General features: G+C 35.9%; 3 protein-coding genes across 4 annotated transcripts; 1 reads left to right on the top strand and 2 right to left on the bottom strand.

Annotated features, from left to right (window-relative positions):
* Positions 1-2,274: 2,274 nt before the first annotated feature.
* On the bottom strand, positions 2,275-6,927 carry LOC117905979. The gene is made up of 3 exons (XM_034818891.1): positions 6,790-6,927; positions 6,444-6,509; positions 2,275-2,734 (listed from the first exon to the last, which is right to left on the bottom strand). The coding sequence occupies exons 1-3, from the start codon at positions 6,835-6,837 to the stop codon at positions 2,687-2,689; spliced, it is 162 nt and encodes a 53-aa protein (XP_034674782.1). The 5' UTR covers positions 6,838-6,927; the 3' UTR covers positions 2,275-2,686.
* Positions 6,928-7,192: 265 nt separating this feature from the next.
* On the top strand, positions 7,193-13,484 carry LOC117906649. Of its 2 annotated transcripts, XR_004649872.1 has the most exons (8): positions 7,193-7,513; positions 8,047-8,658; positions 10,322-10,509; positions 11,328-11,563; positions 11,726-11,925; positions 12,555-12,680; positions 12,746-12,897; positions 13,048-13,484. XR_004649872.1 is itself a non-coding variant. In XM_034819766.1 (7 exons), the coding sequence occupies exons 1-7, from the start codon at positions 7,361-7,363 to the stop codon at positions 12,842-12,844; spliced, it is 1,614 nt and encodes a 537-aa protein (XP_034675657.1). In that variant the 5' UTR covers positions 7,193-7,360; the 3' UTR covers positions 12,845-13,041. The 2 variants fall into 2 exon arrangements, 1 of the variants encoding a protein (XP_034675657.1); XM_034819766.1 differs by lacking the exon at positions 13,048-13,484 and having other exon boundaries at positions 12,746-13,041.
* A 147-nt stretch (positions 13,485-13,631) lies between these two features.
* Positions 13,632-17,887, bottom strand: LOC117906650. The gene is made up of 2 exons (XM_034819767.1): positions 17,411-17,887; positions 13,632-14,032 (listed from the first exon to the last, which is right to left on the bottom strand). The coding sequence occupies exons 1-2, from the start codon at positions 17,765-17,767 to the stop codon at positions 14,003-14,005; spliced, it is 387 nt and encodes a 128-aa protein (XP_034675658.1). The 5' UTR covers positions 17,768-17,887; the 3' UTR covers positions 13,632-14,002.
* Positions 17,888-18,297: the final 410 nt, after the last annotated feature.

Raw genomic sequence — 18,297 nt, 5'->3', positions numbered from 1 at the left:
ATGCGTTGCTGTCAAAATTATTCGGCTCTTTCCACAGAGCTTCCTAAGAGAAAAATGTTTGACGGAACCAAATGCGCAACCTATGTTTTTTTCCCTTTTCTTAAGAAACCAGGCCGCCATTTTCACAACACCACTCTGGAGGAGTTTGGAAAAGACTAAAATATTCCAAACTTTTATATTATGATTTTTCATAAATGTGCACTTTAATTTGTCTTAAATTTTAATTTTAATTATTGCATTATTTGATGCAATTTAATTTGTGATCATTGAAGTTCATTATAAGAGGGCCCAAATGCATTCGGAATTACAGCTTAATGAATGCCATAAAGTAGTCAGTGCTCAGTAGAGAAATGAATTTTACAAAATATTTTGGTAGCCTTCCAATTTAGTGCCGCATTGATCATTATAAAGAAATGCTAGGCTATGTTTGGTTCCCGGAAAGTACAAAGGAAAGAAAAAAAATGTTAAGAAAAATGATTTTCTCATGTTTGGTTGTCCTATGAAAAATATAAAAGAAAATCAAATATAATTAAAACTAATTAAAAACTTATGTATTTTTAAATTATTTAATCTTTATATTGATGAGTTAAAATAAATAAAATGAGTTTAAAGTAATAAAAAAAATAATTTATCAACTTTTAATTTATTTTTTTATTTTCCTTCACTTTTTCTTTCCTTCTACTTTTCCTTTGTATTTTCTTTCCCTCGCATTTTCCCTCAAATTTTCCGTGAACCAAACATAGCCTGTATTTGATTGTTAAGATTGGAACTAGGAAAATCAAATTGGTACCTCATGTGTTACACTTACACCCCCTCGCCATCATCTAGAAACATTCCGTTTTCATGCACTGCTGTCCTCGCTGCCCAACTAGGGTCAATTGGCGTCAACATAAACACACGATGATGGATCCCTTACACCTGCGCTTTCAAATAATGCAAACCCGCTAAGTCAGTGCAGAAGTAGACTTTTTTGGTACCCACCTAAAAGGCACTATCAATGTCAAAAGTATTATTTCATTATTTTTATTGGGTTAGTGTAATTATTAAAGTATGCTTTTTCAATACCCACCACAAACCACCAATTAGATGGAACCATGTACATGATATTTGGAACCTAATCCATAGTTTTGTAACCTTATACCCGATAATTGTGCTCTTATTTCATAACCTAGATCTCACTATATACATTCAACAACTACAATGCTTTGCTCGATAATTTTTGCATTTTGGAATTTCCAATTTGGTTTTTGAATTCAGGCAATTTGCGTTTTTCTAGTCTTTCTCACAAGGAAAGACATCAGAAATTCAAACCTTAAAACTACCAAGATTGGAGTTTTGCCACAGTAGGCATCTTTTCGCAAGGCATACTGAAATTCAAACATCAAAACCTTAAAACCATACAAACCATGCAAACTTTCCTCTTAATACCAGTTGAGAAGGACAAAGCTTCCCACCTGGATCAATCCTACTGTGTTGATTTATCCTTGCTCAACAATGTCGATACCCAAGTACAGCACCAACCTGCTAAGAGAAATTGCAACTTTCATTTTTCCCAAAAAGAAATAGGTCTTCCTTTGGCACAAGTCTTGGTTATCCTCTTCAACAAGGCTTTTAATCTGCTTGTGTAGAGAGGTAGAAAGAGCTCCCATCCCAAAATGGATTCGAATGCCACATTGAGTGTTCTGGCCAAAGTAAATGTTGAGAAAATGGATATGCATTCCGAATATCATCACTAGCATCAGTTACGAAAATTGCAAAGAAAATATACATGGTATACATAAAATGCCCCTGCAACATCATACTTGCATCAACATCATACTTGCATCAGCATCATCGCAAAATTCCAGTGATCACAGATCTGCCCTCCTCTACGACACCAAACAACCAGTTCAATACCATCACCGTCACCATCACCATTTTAAGTCATCATATGACCATATATTACCAAGATCATCACAATGACCATCATACCAATACTATCCAGGTGGGATCAACACCAGCTAGTCACCATCATCCGTATCAGTATGAGCACCATGGCATTGACAAAAGCCGATTCAAATAAAGGACTGTAATGGGGTACTTCAATAATCCAAGAAAGCAAGAATAGGAGATAAATAAGGAAAAAGATGAGTTTTCATGATAAAAGAAACCATTGAGAGATCAAATGGAAGTTTCCGACTCAGTTTCTTGCATATGGAAATGTGTTTTCCACAAAAAAAGAAAAAGAAAAAAAGAAAAGATCATTTTCTTGTGCTTCACACCCATGAAAAGAGATTTACCAAAGAAACTAAAAAACAGATATACTTGAAATGGCAATAATTTCCCCTTTTCCTCTATACCGAGAATGTGAAAAGGAGGTTAAAAAGGAGATGCAGGCGGGGTGGGTTCATCATCGTACGCCCATCACTGCCTACAATAAGATTTCTATATTAACAATTATGCCATCAATCATTATGAGCTAACAATGCATCATTCAAAAAAGAATATCTCAGAAGCCTAACAAGTAAGAATACACTCAACCATGGAAAACATTTATCCAAGATGAAAATGGAAGGCAATAAAAACCACTGCGAAGGTTGGAGACTCAAGAAGCTCCAGAAAGACTTGGAAACAGTGATTCATGCACCATTATTCATACTGCTTTTGATCAAATAGAATCTCTCTAATCATTTTTTCTTGATCGCCATCAGTGATGAGCCTTAGCTTCAGCCTTCTTTTGTGAGTTTGCCTTTGCCTGGTCCAAAAACATAAATGTATAAATAAATAAACAGTTTCAGAATAAGAAAATAAATTTAGGCTAGTGTATTCAGACAAACATAAAAGTTTAAACAGGACCATTGAGAATGAAATGGATGGACTCAAGTGTATTCAGTTATAAGAACAGACTGTTTGCCTAAAAGGTTGATGTTTATTCACTTTCTTTATAATAAAAATGCTCTTGTTTCCGTACATATGGTTGTTGTTGTCAACTTTCAGCACCTAATAAAACTACAATCTGCAAATAGTACATACATGGCTTATGCAAAGATAAGATTTTCTCTCTTTTTATCTGCAAAAATAGAAAGGTTTTAAAATTGGAGAAAAGTGTGATAGGGTATAGTGGGATAAAAATGATTAAAAAAATATGGGTTACTCTTTAACTTTTCAATTCGAAAGGATTTTTACAACTAACTTCAGCCTATTTGCCAAAATTTGGCAAGCAGTTTGTACAGTCCCCCAACCAAACTGATCTGTCTAAAGTCTTCCAACTCTTCCGCACCCCCTTTTTTTGGAATCAAAACCAGAAAATTGGAGTTTAGGCTCCTCTGGAACGTGCCAAGATGATAGAATTCTCCAACTCAGCTTTGGTGAAATCCCAGCAAGAATGCCAAAACGCCATGGTGAAGGATTAAAATACATTTATTTCATGATGAGATTTTCTTTTTCTTTTTTTTTAATCATAAATAAAATTCATTAATCAGGATTTTGAAGTAAATGTGACAGATAAGAAATCATTACAAACTCTAATCAAGAGAACATATAAATATGATATCTCCTTACCCAAAACTATACCAAGGAAATGTGGTTCTGTTACTCTTTTAATCTTTTATTTACACATCAAATTCCAATTGAGATTAATAATAGTGAGAGAAGATTAGCCAATATAAATTACATTTATGACCTCTTGTTGAATAATAAGAAAAAATTTTAAGTTCTAAGAGTAAAATGACACATGAGCCAAAAATTACCATGTCAAAAGCAATTCATCAACTGAAGGAGTCCCTCATATAAACCTTAAAATCATAACACTCTTTTCATACTCTTCTCTTCACATCTTTAATCAAAATTACATCTTCACCCTTATTTCAACACCTTAGATCTAACTTCACTCCTATAAAAATCCTTGTCCATTTTAACTATAATTTTTGTTTAATTTGTTTAAATAATAAGATTTTACTCGGTTAACAGTAGAGGGCCCTTTTAATTAAAACTGCATGATTAATGAGGAAAAAGAAAAGAAAAATCACATATAGAATTAATAAATGGTATTAGATGTTACATCAATACAAAAATCCACTTGACATCCTCAAATTCAAAGGCCCAGATTCTTTATCGAAAATTTTACCCTTTTCCATTATATTTCTCATAGCCTGAAATTTGACCAAATAATCAGCAAACAAACAAACCCCAAACCAAACCAACCCCCACCCCCCCAAAAACTGATTTTTTTTCAACCTTATTTAGGATATGAAGCAGAAAATCCAGTGTGACTCCTTCAAACCAGGTGCTTTTTCCGTGGACTTCACCATCCTCTTGGACTAGTTCCAGCTATCTAAGCTCTTTATGAAAAAATATTACAGCTTGACACTTTAAATGACCTAGAATATTATAGCATACGTTTTAACTATACAAGCCACTAATCTAATGTAAATCTTACACGTCTAAAACCATGAGTTTTATGTCCACGTGGTCAGACCAATTAGCTTGGCTGTACCCACCCTCTTAAGTACTCAAGGTGTGGAGGTCAGATAATACCATATTAGGAAGTAATTTTCTTAAGTCACAATAAAGAAGGGATACAGACAGCTTTAATCAAAACAGAATTAAAAATCCATGTAACCTACAATCTAGCCAATGTCATTGTCTAGATTTACTTCAAACTTAAAACAGCAGGTAGCAACATAGTTATGTCCAAGATGCAACAACTCCATAGTCATAGTGCCTCACCTTCAAAGGTGTGTGCCTTGTTGGAGAGACATGTCTCATTCTTTTTAAACCTTTTTACTGCATCTTAAATTTTATATTTCATTAATTTTTGTTGGATGTTTTTCTAAATATTTGGAATTTGGAATTTGGAATTTTTTGTATCAAATTTTGGATAACATTTAATAAATTGACATGCACCCTAGGTTGCACTTCATTTTGGTCAGGCATGTGCCCTGGGGCGTCTTAAGTCTCAAGAAAGTTTTGCATCTTAAATGCAGCTTGTGAGTTAAGCCTTTTTACACCATGGATAGTAAAAGTGTTGCTAAGAGTAACATGGAGTAACCATGGAAAGCTGTTTAGGTAATTTTATCACAACTGTAGTGAAATATGAAAACAGGTGTGTACTTCCATCCCATGTCAGCACCAATCAGCAGTTTTCTAATATTATGATCAGCAATCACGGCATAGTAACTCTTGCCACTAAAGGTATGATTGCATGAAAATCACCATTTCATTCTCTTGATGGCTATATTTCATGCAAACTCATTGGAAATCATGGATTTTGTTAAATTTAGTCTACTCACAACAAAAATATCTTCCAAATGTCATCTGGAGTATCATCAAATCCAAAAGAAAATGCAAGGATAATGTTATTGCCTGAGCTATTTGGTTGCTTCCATGGAAAATACAAATAACTCATTGAATTGTCACATGTGGAGAAACCATGGAAGCAACAAAAACAGATCTGGCAGTAACGCCACCCTTAAAAATTTGAGTTGATCCACACCATCTTTCTTCCTTCAATCCAACAATCCTAGTGCTCTGCTTGGTGTCTAAGTGAAGTAGGAAATAAATATTAAATTGATGAACCTTAGATTTCATTGTTTGGGATCCAATGAACAATAATCACAATTCAACCATGCCAAATACAACTACCTATACAAAAAAAACCATGCCAGATACAACTACTTGGTGTGTTTGAGGTTTATCTTTTCATGTTTCAGAAACCAAAACAGAATCAACCATAAGATTCAAAATCTATTTCCTTCTCTTATTCTTCTTTCCAGTATCTTGAATCACAAATCAAAGGGAAAACTATCAAGTACCAAGGGAATAAACAAATCTACTAAATCTTGGGTGAGAGTGTTCAGGTTACAATGACTATCACCTACCAAGGGAGACTCCACATGCAGGTATTCATCTAATTAAAATCCTTCCAAGTCCCAAACAGCAACTGATAGCTTGTTTGGGATGGTTTTTGAGAATCCAAATGATCTTTTTAAGCTTAATAGAAGAGCTCGGGAGATTTTGTTCAAAGAGCATATGACTTTTTTTTTAAAAAAAGCCTTAACATGGAAATTTGGGAAATACTGCTTCTCTTGTAAGCTATTTTGGCGTAAGTAGGAATCTATTTCATATTTTTATAATACTAAAAATTGCCCTTCAAAAATGATGACTTTGGATTTCACTTCAGCTTGTTGTTAAAGCCAGAAACAAAAAGCTATTCCAGTTTGGGCTTAAGAATTCTCTAAAAAAATGAAAATTTCTATGGTTAGAAGAGTAAAATTATGTGACAGACACAAAACTAGGAGGGAAGAAAAATCGACGCCAGACAAACAACAGTGACAGTGAAATAGAAATGACCAATGAGGATTAAGGCCATAACCAAACATTAGTAAATCTGATCAGAAGGCGTGATCATATGTGAACATACAACAAACTCCAGATGGTTTTTTCAGTGACCGATGAAAGAATACCTTGAGAACCTTGAGCTTCAAGCTTCCGTAAACGACACCAAAAGTGAAGGCCGATGCACGAGCCACCTGCTCAACAGGCCAAATATAAAGAAACAGAAAGTTAAAGAATCAATCGGAGTGATAATCGGTTTGGTGGCCGTGTAAAACAAAATAAAATGAATAAATTTCTTCAAATCATTCATCCTGGCGGGTGACATAACTAATCGGCCTTAGTTCCCGCAACGCCTACATCCTTTAAGAATCAAAACAGACGGATCGTGGAATTCAAGATTTTCTTTTCTTTTCTTTTTCCCTCGGTTTTCTCAGCAAAAACAACCAGCAATGAGACAGAAACGAAGAGGCGTACCAGAGCAAGAGTGCTGGTTCCAGAGTAAGGTCCTGGAGGCGGAGCCATTGGATGATCTGATCAGAAAAATGGCTCAAGTTGTCGAGAGTCTGGAAACAAAAATCCTCAATCACCAACCCTAATTAGCAAATGAGATTTTCCTCTTCCACTTTCCTTATTCTATACATCCGGATCCTTTGACCTCCAACCTATGAAACTGGGTCGGGTCTCGACCCATTTAATTCCGAGTGCCAAATATAATATAAATTAGTTTGTTTGTTACAATTTTGTGTTAATGGACTTAAATTATAAAATTGGCAATGTGCTGTTCTATAGTAATTTATAAGACACGTGTCTATCAAAAAATTGTAAGACGCGTTAATCACCGTTAAAACGACGGCGTTTCGAGGGACGTCACGAGATCAACCGACATGGTGTGTGCATGATTTCCACTGGCGAGAGGAAGAGGGAATTTGCCCAACTTTCCCGGGAACCGAACGGCGGTTAGAAAATTCTCCCTGATTTTGTCTTCGACATAATTATCCAAGTTATAATAGAAAGAAAGAAGAAGTGCACTTACATCGGGCGAGAAATGGGAGCATCGTCTTCGACACAGCAGGTTTCGACTGAACAACGGGAGGCCGAAACCCTAGCAGCTTCGACTGGAGCTCTTCCAATGCTTCAGAAGTCTTTCTCTAGGCTTTCTAATCCCGAAACTAAAGCGATTCCCCTGACATCTCTGCAGGTCAAATTTTCTCTAAAAAAACTATGAATTTTGGTTTTGATTTCGTCACTGAAACTCTATCAGCATGTCCAGTTCTGTATCTTTGGCTAAACTGATAACCTGATTGAATTGAGATGAGTCGAGAGCGTGCATCTTGATATTAGCCTCCGTTTGGTAGCCTAGGAATCCTAGGAAAATAGAATAAACAAACCTTTGAATTTTGTGATGTTGTTGTTTTGGGTTCAAAAACAATGAGTAACACTTACCCAAATCGGATCAAATGGTTACATTGGGCTTATTTGAGTAGAAGTTTTTGTTCTCTGCTATCAGATATGAATAATGAAAGATTTGAAATTTCAGTTTGGTTCATTGTCCTAAAATTTTCAGCTCTGGACAGGGCAATTAGGATTTGTTATTGGTAATACTGTTAAAAGATGTGCTGCTATGTGGAAATATTTAGGTTTGAAACTGTTAGGCTATTTCGATCTTGTCAGACTCAGTCATTTGATTTTGGTTTTGTGTTTGGTCTGACATCATAAGTCTGGTTGTTTCAGGAATGCTTCTGTATAGCTTTCAACAATGCAAAGTGTGAAGCACCTTATGTTCCTGACTACGTCTTGCAGTTGTTGGATCAACTGGGTCCATCCGTAGTTGACCTATTTTTTGTGGCAGAAAAAGGAGGAATAAGTTGGGTTGAGTTTGTGAGGGGTTATACTAAATGCTGTGGGAGGATGTCAGCTGCAATGTCCCTTGGTGCTTTGTTGAGGGTTTTTTCAGTTACGACTGTGAAAGTGGGCATGCCTTCAAAATTGCAGTTTGAATCTGATGATGCTGATTGTAAGATAAGTGGCTCCCTCCAGCCAAATGAGTTGCTTGTGCTTCTTTGGATGTGTTGGATTATGACGTGGAGTTCTAGAATCTCCAAATTCTCCAATGGAAAACTGAATCTGGATCTTCCGGATATAAATAATTTAGTATTATCAGCTATTGTGTCATGTACAGAAGTTGGCAGTGACTTGAATGTATGGGATTGTGATATCACAAGATTGGAAGTGCAACTTCCTGCAGGAAAAATTCATACCTGGGCCTTGAATACAGTGCCAAATCTTGCAGATTGTTTTGTGCATTTTGTCCATGTTAAACTCCAAAACACTGCAACTTCAGAGGTACCAATGTTTCTTCCCCTTATTTGAATGATGTTCTTGGCCTTTGTGATTCCATATCCCCTGAATTTCACTATTATCCTCCTACTGTTTTTTTCTAATCAATAATGAAGATTGTACTTAGTTTACCCAGGTTCATTGACTAACAAGGTGTATACAGTCACATCCTTCAGCTGTAGAGTTTAGAATGTATAATGATTCATTAGTAACAAGTGACTTTGCTCTTATGCATGCTTAGAAGATGAGAAGTTTTTTTTGTTTTCAAAATGATATTCATGAACATTAAGTGGCTGCCAGTGCATGCCTTTTTCAAAACTAGCAAGCAGATGGACTTGTTCTTGTAGTAAGGTTACATGCTGCCTCCCTGGTAGATTAGTGCATGAGCTATGTGGCCTTCATCATCATCATCACTGGTTACTTTGTGGATCTTTCTGTTCCTATCTACTTTATTTAGCATTCTTTTAGTAACTCACTCTTCCGGTCATCCCTCCAACCACTCAGACATGAGCAGAGGTAGAATCAAACCATCCATGATGAACTTCCTCTTCTAGCATCTACCTGAAGAAGCCATATGCTCTTTGTTGCATTTAGTTTTCCCATTTTTCGTTTCATGATGCTCTGATCCTCCTTCCATAACATGGGAATCATTTTCTTTGGAATTATGGCAGATTCTCTAACATGAGTATATCATGTTAGTCAGTTCTCCTTCATTTTGTCAGCAATAGGGGCCCCTACTAGAACTCACTTAAACAATTATTCTTCTTCCTTTTTGGATTTCTCATGATCTCATCTATCCATGTTAAAGTTTAAATTCAAATTCAAACTCAAACCTGTTGTTTGATTGCAAACTGTTGCTCCATGAATCATGGTTGGTCTTGTTGCTTTCTTGTAGAATTTATGTGCTATTTCTTTAAGTTGATTGCTAAATAATTCTCCATGTGAAATTTATTTTTCCTTTTTTTTTTTTTGCATTATCATTTTTTTTAGCACTGCATGTGGTGTTTGTCCTATTATTCAGGGAGGTTGATGCCATCTATTAACATGTTCTTCCACCAGTCAGTGGGGAAAACACCATTTTGTCTAAATTTCTGCACACCTTAATTCCACTTTGTAGTTTATGCTAAAATTATAACGAAAATGCTTAATGTATGCGTAACTATATTAGATCGTCATTATACAGTTTGATTTGTTTTATTAGATTATTTTATTTGTGTAAAGAAGTTTAAATAAGTTTGTAGGCTGATTCTGTCTTATGTTCTTTGGTATTGTTTTAGTACTTATGAGTACATTGCAGTGATAATGAGTGTATTTCTTGAAGCACCAAAGAGGGGTCCTGTTGTTTCATGGGATTTTTTCTTCCCCAGTCAACACTTCAAATATGTGTTCTAGGAAATTTAGAATTTTTAAAATGCAAGTTGGTGGCTAAACTGTCAGTGCCATTTTCGCTTTTTCTAGTTGTTCTATAGGCACCCTTTCTCATCAGCATCCACATCAAAGCATCACATTTTTATTTAGATGTTGGATGTGAATAATCAAGTAGTTTATGGTAATTATTATTCTTTTCTTGCTTTCAAATTAGTTCGTTTACTATGAACTTTCTCGGTATTAATTTTCTGTGAAACCATGGATGATTTTTTTTTTCTTTCTTTTTTTAATAAAATGGCAGAGTGAGATGGAGGCCTCAAGTTCATCAGTAAGTGATGTTTCCTCAGCAAAATCATGTGATGCTCATCTTCTAACTTGTGGGAGGGCGTGGGCTATTTCCCTATCACCAAGAAGTACTATAGGTCAAGAGATTTTAAGAGTATGTTTCCCTAGAGATGGGGAAGGATCAGAGGAAAGCCTTCTTTATCGGTTTGTCTTCTCCCCTTTTGTTGTATAGACCGAATAGTTTTCCATCTTTCAACAAACTGCTGCTTGCAAGAATTCCCTGAATCCAAATATATGTTCAGTATAAATATTAAAAATGTTTTCATGAATGACTTGTCACTTTCACCACTTTGTTAATCCATATGGCACTTGTGGCATTCTGAGAATATTCATGAAAATTTCTTTCTGTTTTAGGGCTCAGCATGTTGACCAATTTTTAGTTCCCATCTGAAGAACTTTATCAATAATGATCTTGATCTGCCATTCAAGGTTTTTTTTGTTTTGTTTTTGGGGAGAACATTTCTCCATGAGAGTCAATTCTTTTCATTCTGTACATATGTATGTTAAGGATAATCACATTTAAATTTGGAAATGATTTTCTGCTTAACTGTTTCTTTAATTGTTTTGATCAAACTTCCATGTATCTCATTTGAATCGGTTGAGAAATTCATCAATGTATTTATCTTGGCTGAAAATTCACAATGATTATGCTTTTCTTGTTGAAGTGGTAAAGAATCTGAAGCAGTTTTCTTGTACAGCATGCTTCATGCTTTTTGATATAAATTTGCCGTCGAACAATTAATGAAATCGAATTATACAAGAATCTGAAGCAGTTTTCTGAAATATTCTGTTATCATTGAATCTGAAGCAGTCGTTGAACAACTAATGAAATTGAATTATGTTGTCAGCCTGTTATCATTTTGTCTGAAATATTCTGTTCTATTTATTTGCAGATTCAGTTGTACAATTGCTTACTACTCCCAACACATTTTATTAAGCATCCATTTTCTACTAATTTGTAGGTCATCACTTCATGGGAAAGGTTTGAACAGATTCTGGTCAAATATTGAGGGTTATCATGGCCCAATGTTAATGTTGATTTCTGCCAGTTCAGGAAATTCTGAGGGTAGCACCAATTCCAGGAGATGGATCATTGGTGCACTTACTCAGCAGGGTTTCGAAAATAAGGATATGTTTTATGGAAACTCTGGGAATCTATATGCTATAAGTCCAGTTTTCCATTCATTTTCACCTTCTGGTAAGTAATCTGGTGAGAGAAAGGAGGGAGAAAAAGAAAAGAGATGATTTGTGTATGTTTTGGTGCATTGTCTCACAGAAAGTGGCAAGCAAAATATCAAATCTTAGCACAATTTTGATTTTTATATCCTCTCTGAAACTGAACATATATATTAACTGGCAGGGAAGGAGAAGAACTTTGTGTATAGTCATTTACATCCTACTGGTAGGGCATATGAGCCACATCCAAAGCCTGCGGGGATTGCATTTGGTGGAACCATTGGGAATGAGAGAATATTTATTGACGAGGATTTTGCTAGAGTTACTGTTCGCCATCATGCAGTTGACAAAACTTATCAACCTGGTTCCCTCATCCCTGATCAGGTAGATGCAGAGACATTAAAATGGTCATACTCATAGTTGATACTGATGGGAACTCATGGGTTGAACATGTGATCATTTTCTGGTTTCCATGAAAAGAAATTTGAAGATTTTTCTACAGTATATGATATATTTCAGGGGATGTTATTTTAGGAATGGCAGGGTCTTGAACCATCCAATTTTGGATCTTTTCCTTGTTTCACTCTTTTCCTGCTGGTGCATTCATTTTTTACATGATGTTTGGGTCGGGTTTTGTCTTAAGACTCTTAAACTAACTGCAGTTTCATCGGTGCATGCATCATCGGTTTGATCTTTTATTTATGTCATCCTTAATTTTCTTTTATCCATTTGCCATTTTGCTCGTGTGTTTTCACTTTTGTTGATGTATTACCTCATGCTTGACTAGTTAGGCATGGAGCTGCATTGAAGCTTTAGCCCACAAACAATCTAATCTTGCATTTCTTTATTTTCTTAAATGATATGATAAAAGTAAGATTTTTCTACCAGGTGTTTTGGAAATGAGATTTGCATGTGTTATTGGACTTACTATGTGATTAGTCTGTGGCAGAACTGGAAACGGCTACTTTGAAAGGTCCACAACATATCTTCTAATCCAAGTTTGATTATTTCAGGGGTTTTTACCTGTTGAAGCACGGGTTTTAGATGTGGAAGTATGGGGATTGGGTGGAAGAACAGCCAGGGAAGTACAAATCTCATTTCAGAAGAGAGAACAACTTTTTACTGAGCAAAGACGCAAGGTAATTTACTGTTATTGGATTAAAAGTTTCTCCATAGAGTATGAATTAACACGTCCTTTTTCCAGGTTGACTTGAAAACATTTGCGAGTTGGGATGATTCACCTGAGAAGATGATGATGGATGTTATGTCTGATCCTAACAGAGTTAATCGGGAAGACCGCTAATCAGGAGAGTACAAGTTCAAGCTTCAAGTGACTGGCTTAGAGAAAATGATTAGGTAAGTGAGAATTTATTAGGACAATCGAATGCACTACATGTATTTATTTAAAAGAAAAAGGTGAATGAGGAAATGATTCCTTTGTAACTCTAAGTTGTGACTGTACAGAATGAAGATAGACATCTAAATTATGTTTTTATTGCATGCCAGAAAAGTGTCAACTAGCATCCGAATCCTTCCTGTTCCATGCACGATCCTTCTGCTTTGCCCCAAACTCTGCTAGCCAAACCTGAATTGTCGACATGCATTTGAGCAGTGGTTTGTGGCGTAGGGAGTTGTTAATGTGCAGCTGAAGGGGCATATTTCTCCAGTAGAATTATGCAATAGGGAGAATATTTCAGGGCTGGTGTCGCTGCCATGTTTGCCATAGTCGACTTCTATGTCTTGATGAGAGGATTGGAGGTGCTTCATTAAAGCTTCATTGGGGATTTCAGCATCTAAAATTTGTTGATTATGGCTCTGTGCTACTAGCCATCCTATCGAATTGTCCAAATTTCCTCATTTATGAGATGGAATGTTGTATCTGATATAGTTTTATATATATTTGTATAGATCATGGGAATTCCCATTATTTTTTCAGAGTCAAACCCAGCTTTGTCTTATCTATCGAAAATCGACATGATGTCCCGATTCTAAAAATGAGTGCAAGAAACATTCTACTTGGTGATGTTGTCATGAGAAGTGTGGGAAGCCGTGAAAGTCTTATTTAAGGCGAGGAGCCAGAGACAGACTGGTGAGAGAGGAAAAAAGCAGTTGGAACCTGTTATTCATTTGTCATTGTTGCATATCACCATTTCAGACATCAAATAGATGAGAAACCAAATAGAAAACATGTTGATGGCCTAATCATCTTTTTACCAGGAAAAAGGTAAATCCAAGTTGTAAAAATTTGCAATGTCCCCAGCTCCTTGGTGAGACTTTAATCCCTTGAAGCTAAAACACCCAACAAAAAACATGCTTCCATGGCAAAGCCAAATAAACATGCTAGCTACATAAGACATCTCCCACTTGTAGCCACTCTCAAACCAAGCATTTAGTCACATTGTGTCAGGTCTGACAACCATCAAAATGTTCCCAAGCAATGGTTTGATGAGATGAGGTACAGCTACTGCTTCTTCTCTTCTGCTTTCCTTGGCTGGAAGATAAAAAGGGATATATCCATAAGAACATATAGATCACAAAATTCTAATGGCTGTAGATGCACAGACAGCAGCAATACTGTAAACTTTTGAGACAGCAGAGTTCCCCTTTTCTCTCACTTTATTCAAGGCACAATCAGACCTAATTTGTTGACAGTTTTGGTTTTCTAGATATTGAAACAAAAAAATAAATGAATGTTTGCGATCTCACATGATCCTCCTTTTTTTCATATAGCATCCCATGGCATGATGGAGCAAAACAAGCGAGTAAATAGTACAGGTAAAGAAATCGCAAGTCCTATTACCAAAGTACAAGATGCCTTTCCACCATTTTTTCCTAACACATGCTTTCTTTGAATTAAATTATCTGGGAATAAGTTTATCAAGATAACAGAAAGGGAGAAAACATCATTTGCACATCAATTTTATTAAAGACAGCAGAAAGTAAAAAGCTGGAGTTTGGAGAACAAAATTTCACACATACTCTTCAGTTTTCAAGCAATGAGATACCTATAACTCTTGCACAAGTGTGATTCACGGATTCTGCTTGATAAGGACATGATCTTCATCCAAAAGAATACAAGACAAACAGAGTCACATGATTCACAAAGGGACACATTGAATGTCATTTTAAGGAAGAATGTCATAAACAGTCAAGCAGGATTTAATGGGAGAATTTTAATTGATTACAATGTAATGATAAGTCCCTTTTGGAAATCCAACAGAACACTAGAAATAGACCACAGCCCACCAGCTCTATGTTTATACAGCAAAGACAACTAATTTAAGATCTTATCCCAAACATTTTTTATAAGTACATTAAAGCTATGTATGGTTCTCAGAAAATTTGAGGGAAAATGTGAAGGAAAGAAAACAAAGAGAAAAAATAGTAGGAAAGAAAATAAAAAATAGATTTAAAGTCAATAAATTACCTTTATATGCTTTTTAAAACTCATTTCACTTATTTTCTTCTATTATATAAAGATTAAATAATTTTAAAATATATGAAATTTAAAATTAATTTTAATTATTTTTTATTTTCTTTCATATTTTCTATGGTAAAACCAAACATGAGAAAAACATTTTCCTTAGCATTTTTTTTTCTTTCCTAGGTACTTTATGGGAACCAAACATAGCCCAAGGATTCATAATACTATGACGGTCTACGGATAACAGCATTGCAGCAGCAACCACTATTGAAGCTTTAAACCTCAAGACTGCCTCATGTGTGTTTGTGTTATAACTTACAGTTAAACAATTATAACTTCAGCAGGATAGCATTAGTTTATCTATACAAGATGAAGTTAGTCATGATTTCACCAATCTTTCCTCAGAAGAAGCTACCAACAGAATCAGACTTCAAGGTAATAGGAAATTGCCCATTTTCTTCAGGGCAGAAAATTATCATATTCACTTCCTTTATCCTATGACCCTTTGTATCTCTCATGGCCATATACAAGTAAATCTAAAATAAGAGGCAGCTTAAATGAATCTTCAAGGACTCAGAAAATGGAGAGCTAATATAAGACAAATCTATTTTTAAGACTAGCAAGGACTATACATAATTGGCAAGGAAAAGGGCCACAAAAGCATATTGAAAAGACCACCTATTTTGAGTCACATAAGAGCCATCCAACCCACTCTTGCAGACACCTGTAGAGACATTTAAGCTCTTGAGAGCACTAGAGGAAATTGGTCGTAGTGCCCTGCCCTATAGCATTAATCATTTGATCCTTTGTGCAAACTCTTTGCAAACTAACATCAAGCACAAAATGCAGAAATCTACTTCAACACATTTTATTGAGGCACCTAAAGATGCATGTCGTAGAAATGTACTACTATCCTAATTTCCATTTTCCTTTCCAGTTTCTTGATGCCAATAAATATTTGTTGTAAACCATTACAGGCTTCAAATACATTTTTGTTGTGGTATACTTAGCTTATAATTCACCATGTCAGTCACCTTGTATCCATATCAGATATTCACACTTTTAGAGGCCTTTTTCCTCTTTTTTGATGGGGATAAACTTGTGACAATGTACTCGTTGCACACTCCAACAGAACACCACTGCTCATCATTTTTCACCAACATACGCAAGTACATTCATCTTGGGTGTCTTAAAAAGGCCAAATATGAACGATCAACTGCAAGAATTAATCCATCTCATTGTTCACAACTCATATCCAAACTCCAAATATAATATATATATATGTCCCTTCTTTTTTTTGTTCCATTTTAAAAGAAAATGGTTCTGCCTTAACTGAGGACACTTCCTAATCTTTGGTTTGCTCAAGACAATCATAAATTTGCTTCTGCATCAGAACAGAAACCCCAAAATATTGATTTCCCCTGAGAGGAAAGCGGGGAAGGGGGAAGAGAAAACTGACTGTACAAGCCACTCTTTCTAACTTTATCAGTGTTCACTGCTTTGTTTCAATCTTACATAATCAATTGCTTGGAAGATATTGCACTTAGTAATATCATAGGAAATGGTTTTGCTCCCCTCATTTGCTTAGAAAAAGGAACTATCACATGTACCTAGCACATAAATACATCTTGGTGTCATGCACTGCAACTTTCAAAAACCCAATGTTCAGTCTCACTCGTCGGTAATATAATTCTGAATTCTACCATATAATTGTTGTCAAATCCCCAATGGCACAACGCATGCATGAGTAATTTATGATTTCCAACAAATTACACGTAGTGTCCTTATCATTTAGCATATCAAGAAGTTTCAAGATTGTGTAGCTGCCAAAGTCATTCTTTCTGCAACCATGTAAAAGCACATCACTATCTCTAGCCCCAATAATTTGGGGTAGTTGTAGACACCTGCACCATCTTGGTGTCCTCATTAAAAAAATTTCTAACAAATCACATAATAATCTGTTATAAGAGCCTTACATTCAAACTATTGCCAAGAACCAAGCTTAGCTTGTGGTTGAACAAGACCTATAATCACTTCCAACCTCAATCATATAATTTGAAAACCTAAATTCATGATAGGTAGCAAAACCAGAAAAGGACGATTATAGAAAACCATATTTGTTTCTCCCCAGTTTATACTTTCAATTAGAGCACCATTGGAAGAACAAACAGGAGGGTTAAATAACGCATTGGTAAAAAACACATTACCAAATACATACAAGAGAAACCCCCAGACAAGAAGAACGATTTCTAACCAGAAAAGCATGTTAGACCCCAAACAACAAAGATATTTCACTACCAAAATGTAATTTAGAATAAATAAATACCTGCGCTGCAAATAGAGATGCACACCAACCGTTCGATCAAAAGCCTCACCAAAATCAAAACCAGGCCCATATATTCTTTGCTTGACGCATCAACAATTAAGGAAAGAAAGACCAAATACCTTGGTACCGGGTGCGAATTGGTGGAGCTCCTCCTCTGGGATGATGACAGGCCAGGCCTCGCCCGCCTCGCGGAACATTTGCTCGGTCTCGAGATGCTGACCCTTCTCGAGAATCATGTTCCTTATGGCCTGAGCAGGGGTGGTGGTTGCGTCGAAGACTTCCTCGACACCGTTGACGAACGTGACGGTGATCTGCGGTGGATGGTCGTCGGTGCGGCGCTTCACCAACAACTGACAGGCGGGGTTAGATTCCTTGGCCTTGCGGGCATTGCACTGAGCCAAGAACTCCAAGCACGACGCAGTGCGGGGGTCCAAGGCATTGAACTCGATTCTCACTTTCGACAAGAACTTCAACATCCTCTCTCTCTCTCAAAATTTAATTCAGATTTGTGCCCCGCCTTTTGAAACAGCCTCAATCCTGCGGTTAAGTTGAAGTGTCGAAACGCCCACAACATATTGTCTTCTGCCAAGCAGCCGCCTCAAGGCAATATCGACACCTGACGGGTGATCTGCTGAGTTATGCATTTTTATTTTTTATTTTTAATCTTTTGTCAGTTTTTACTTCCAAGAAAAAAATTACCATATAACAAAATTTCTGTTATAATTTGGCTTAAGGTAAACAAAGGATTTATAGTTTCTTGCTATATAAAACCATCCAATCATGAATCATTTTAGTTTTGATATTATCCCCCCTCTCTTTTTTAATACACCAAGAAGATGAATGTAGGGAAGTATAGTCCCAACAATTACCAAGTGTTGGTTGTTACTTGTTATGCGGCGACCAACACCTCGAAGTTTGAGTCTTTGTAAAAAGTCTTATAAAGACTTAGGTGATATTTGTTTTTTGACTGAATAAAAAAAGTCAAATATTTTGGTTTGACTTTTTC

The sequence above is a fragment of the Vitis riparia genome, chromosome 18 (genome assembly GCF_004353265.1).
Source record: "Vitis riparia cultivar Riparia Gloire de Montpellier isolate 1030 chromosome 18, EGFV_Vit.rip_1.0, whole genome shotgun sequence".
Lineage (NCBI taxonomy): Eukaryota > Viridiplantae > Streptophyta > Magnoliopsida > Vitales > Vitaceae > Vitis > Vitis riparia.
Note: the sequence above shows the minus strand (reverse complement) of the source record. Positions and strands in the feature narration are given on the sequence as shown.

Bases quoted from the DNA above. Each gene is read 5' to 3' on its own strand.
- LOC117905979 (XM_034818891.1), bottom strand. From the start codon at position 6,837: ATGGCTCCGCCTCCAGGACCTTACTCTGGAACCAGCACTCTTGCTCTG. The intron at 6,510-6,789 runs GTACGCCTCTTC...CCTGTTGAGCAG, and splicing joins GAACCAGCACTCTTGCTCTG to GTGGCTCGTGCATCGGCCTT. The intron at 2,735-6,443 runs GTATTCTTTCAT...TTTTTGGACCAG, and splicing joins TGAAGCTCAAGGTTCTCAAG to GCAAAGGCAAACTCACAAAA.
- LOC117906649 (XM_034819766.1), top strand. From the start codon at position 7,361: ATGGGAGCATCGTCTTCGACACAGCAGGTTTCGACTGAACAACGGGAG. The intron at 10,510-11,327 runs GTTTGTCTTCTC...ACTAATTTGTAG, and splicing joins GAGGAAAGCCTTCTTTATCG to GTCATCACTTCATGGGAAAG. The intron at 12,681-12,745 runs GTAATTTACTGT...TCCTTTTTCCAG, and splicing joins TTACTGAGCAAAGACGCAAG to GTTGACTTGAAAACATTTGC.
- LOC117906650 (XM_034819767.1), bottom strand. From the start codon at position 17,767: ATGTTGAAGTTCTTGTCGAAAGTGAGAATCGAGTTCAATGCCTTGGAC. The intron at 14,033-17,410 runs GTATTTGGTCTT...TTTATCTTCCAG, and splicing joins AATTCGCACCCGGTACCAAG to CCAAGGAAAGCAGAAGAGAA.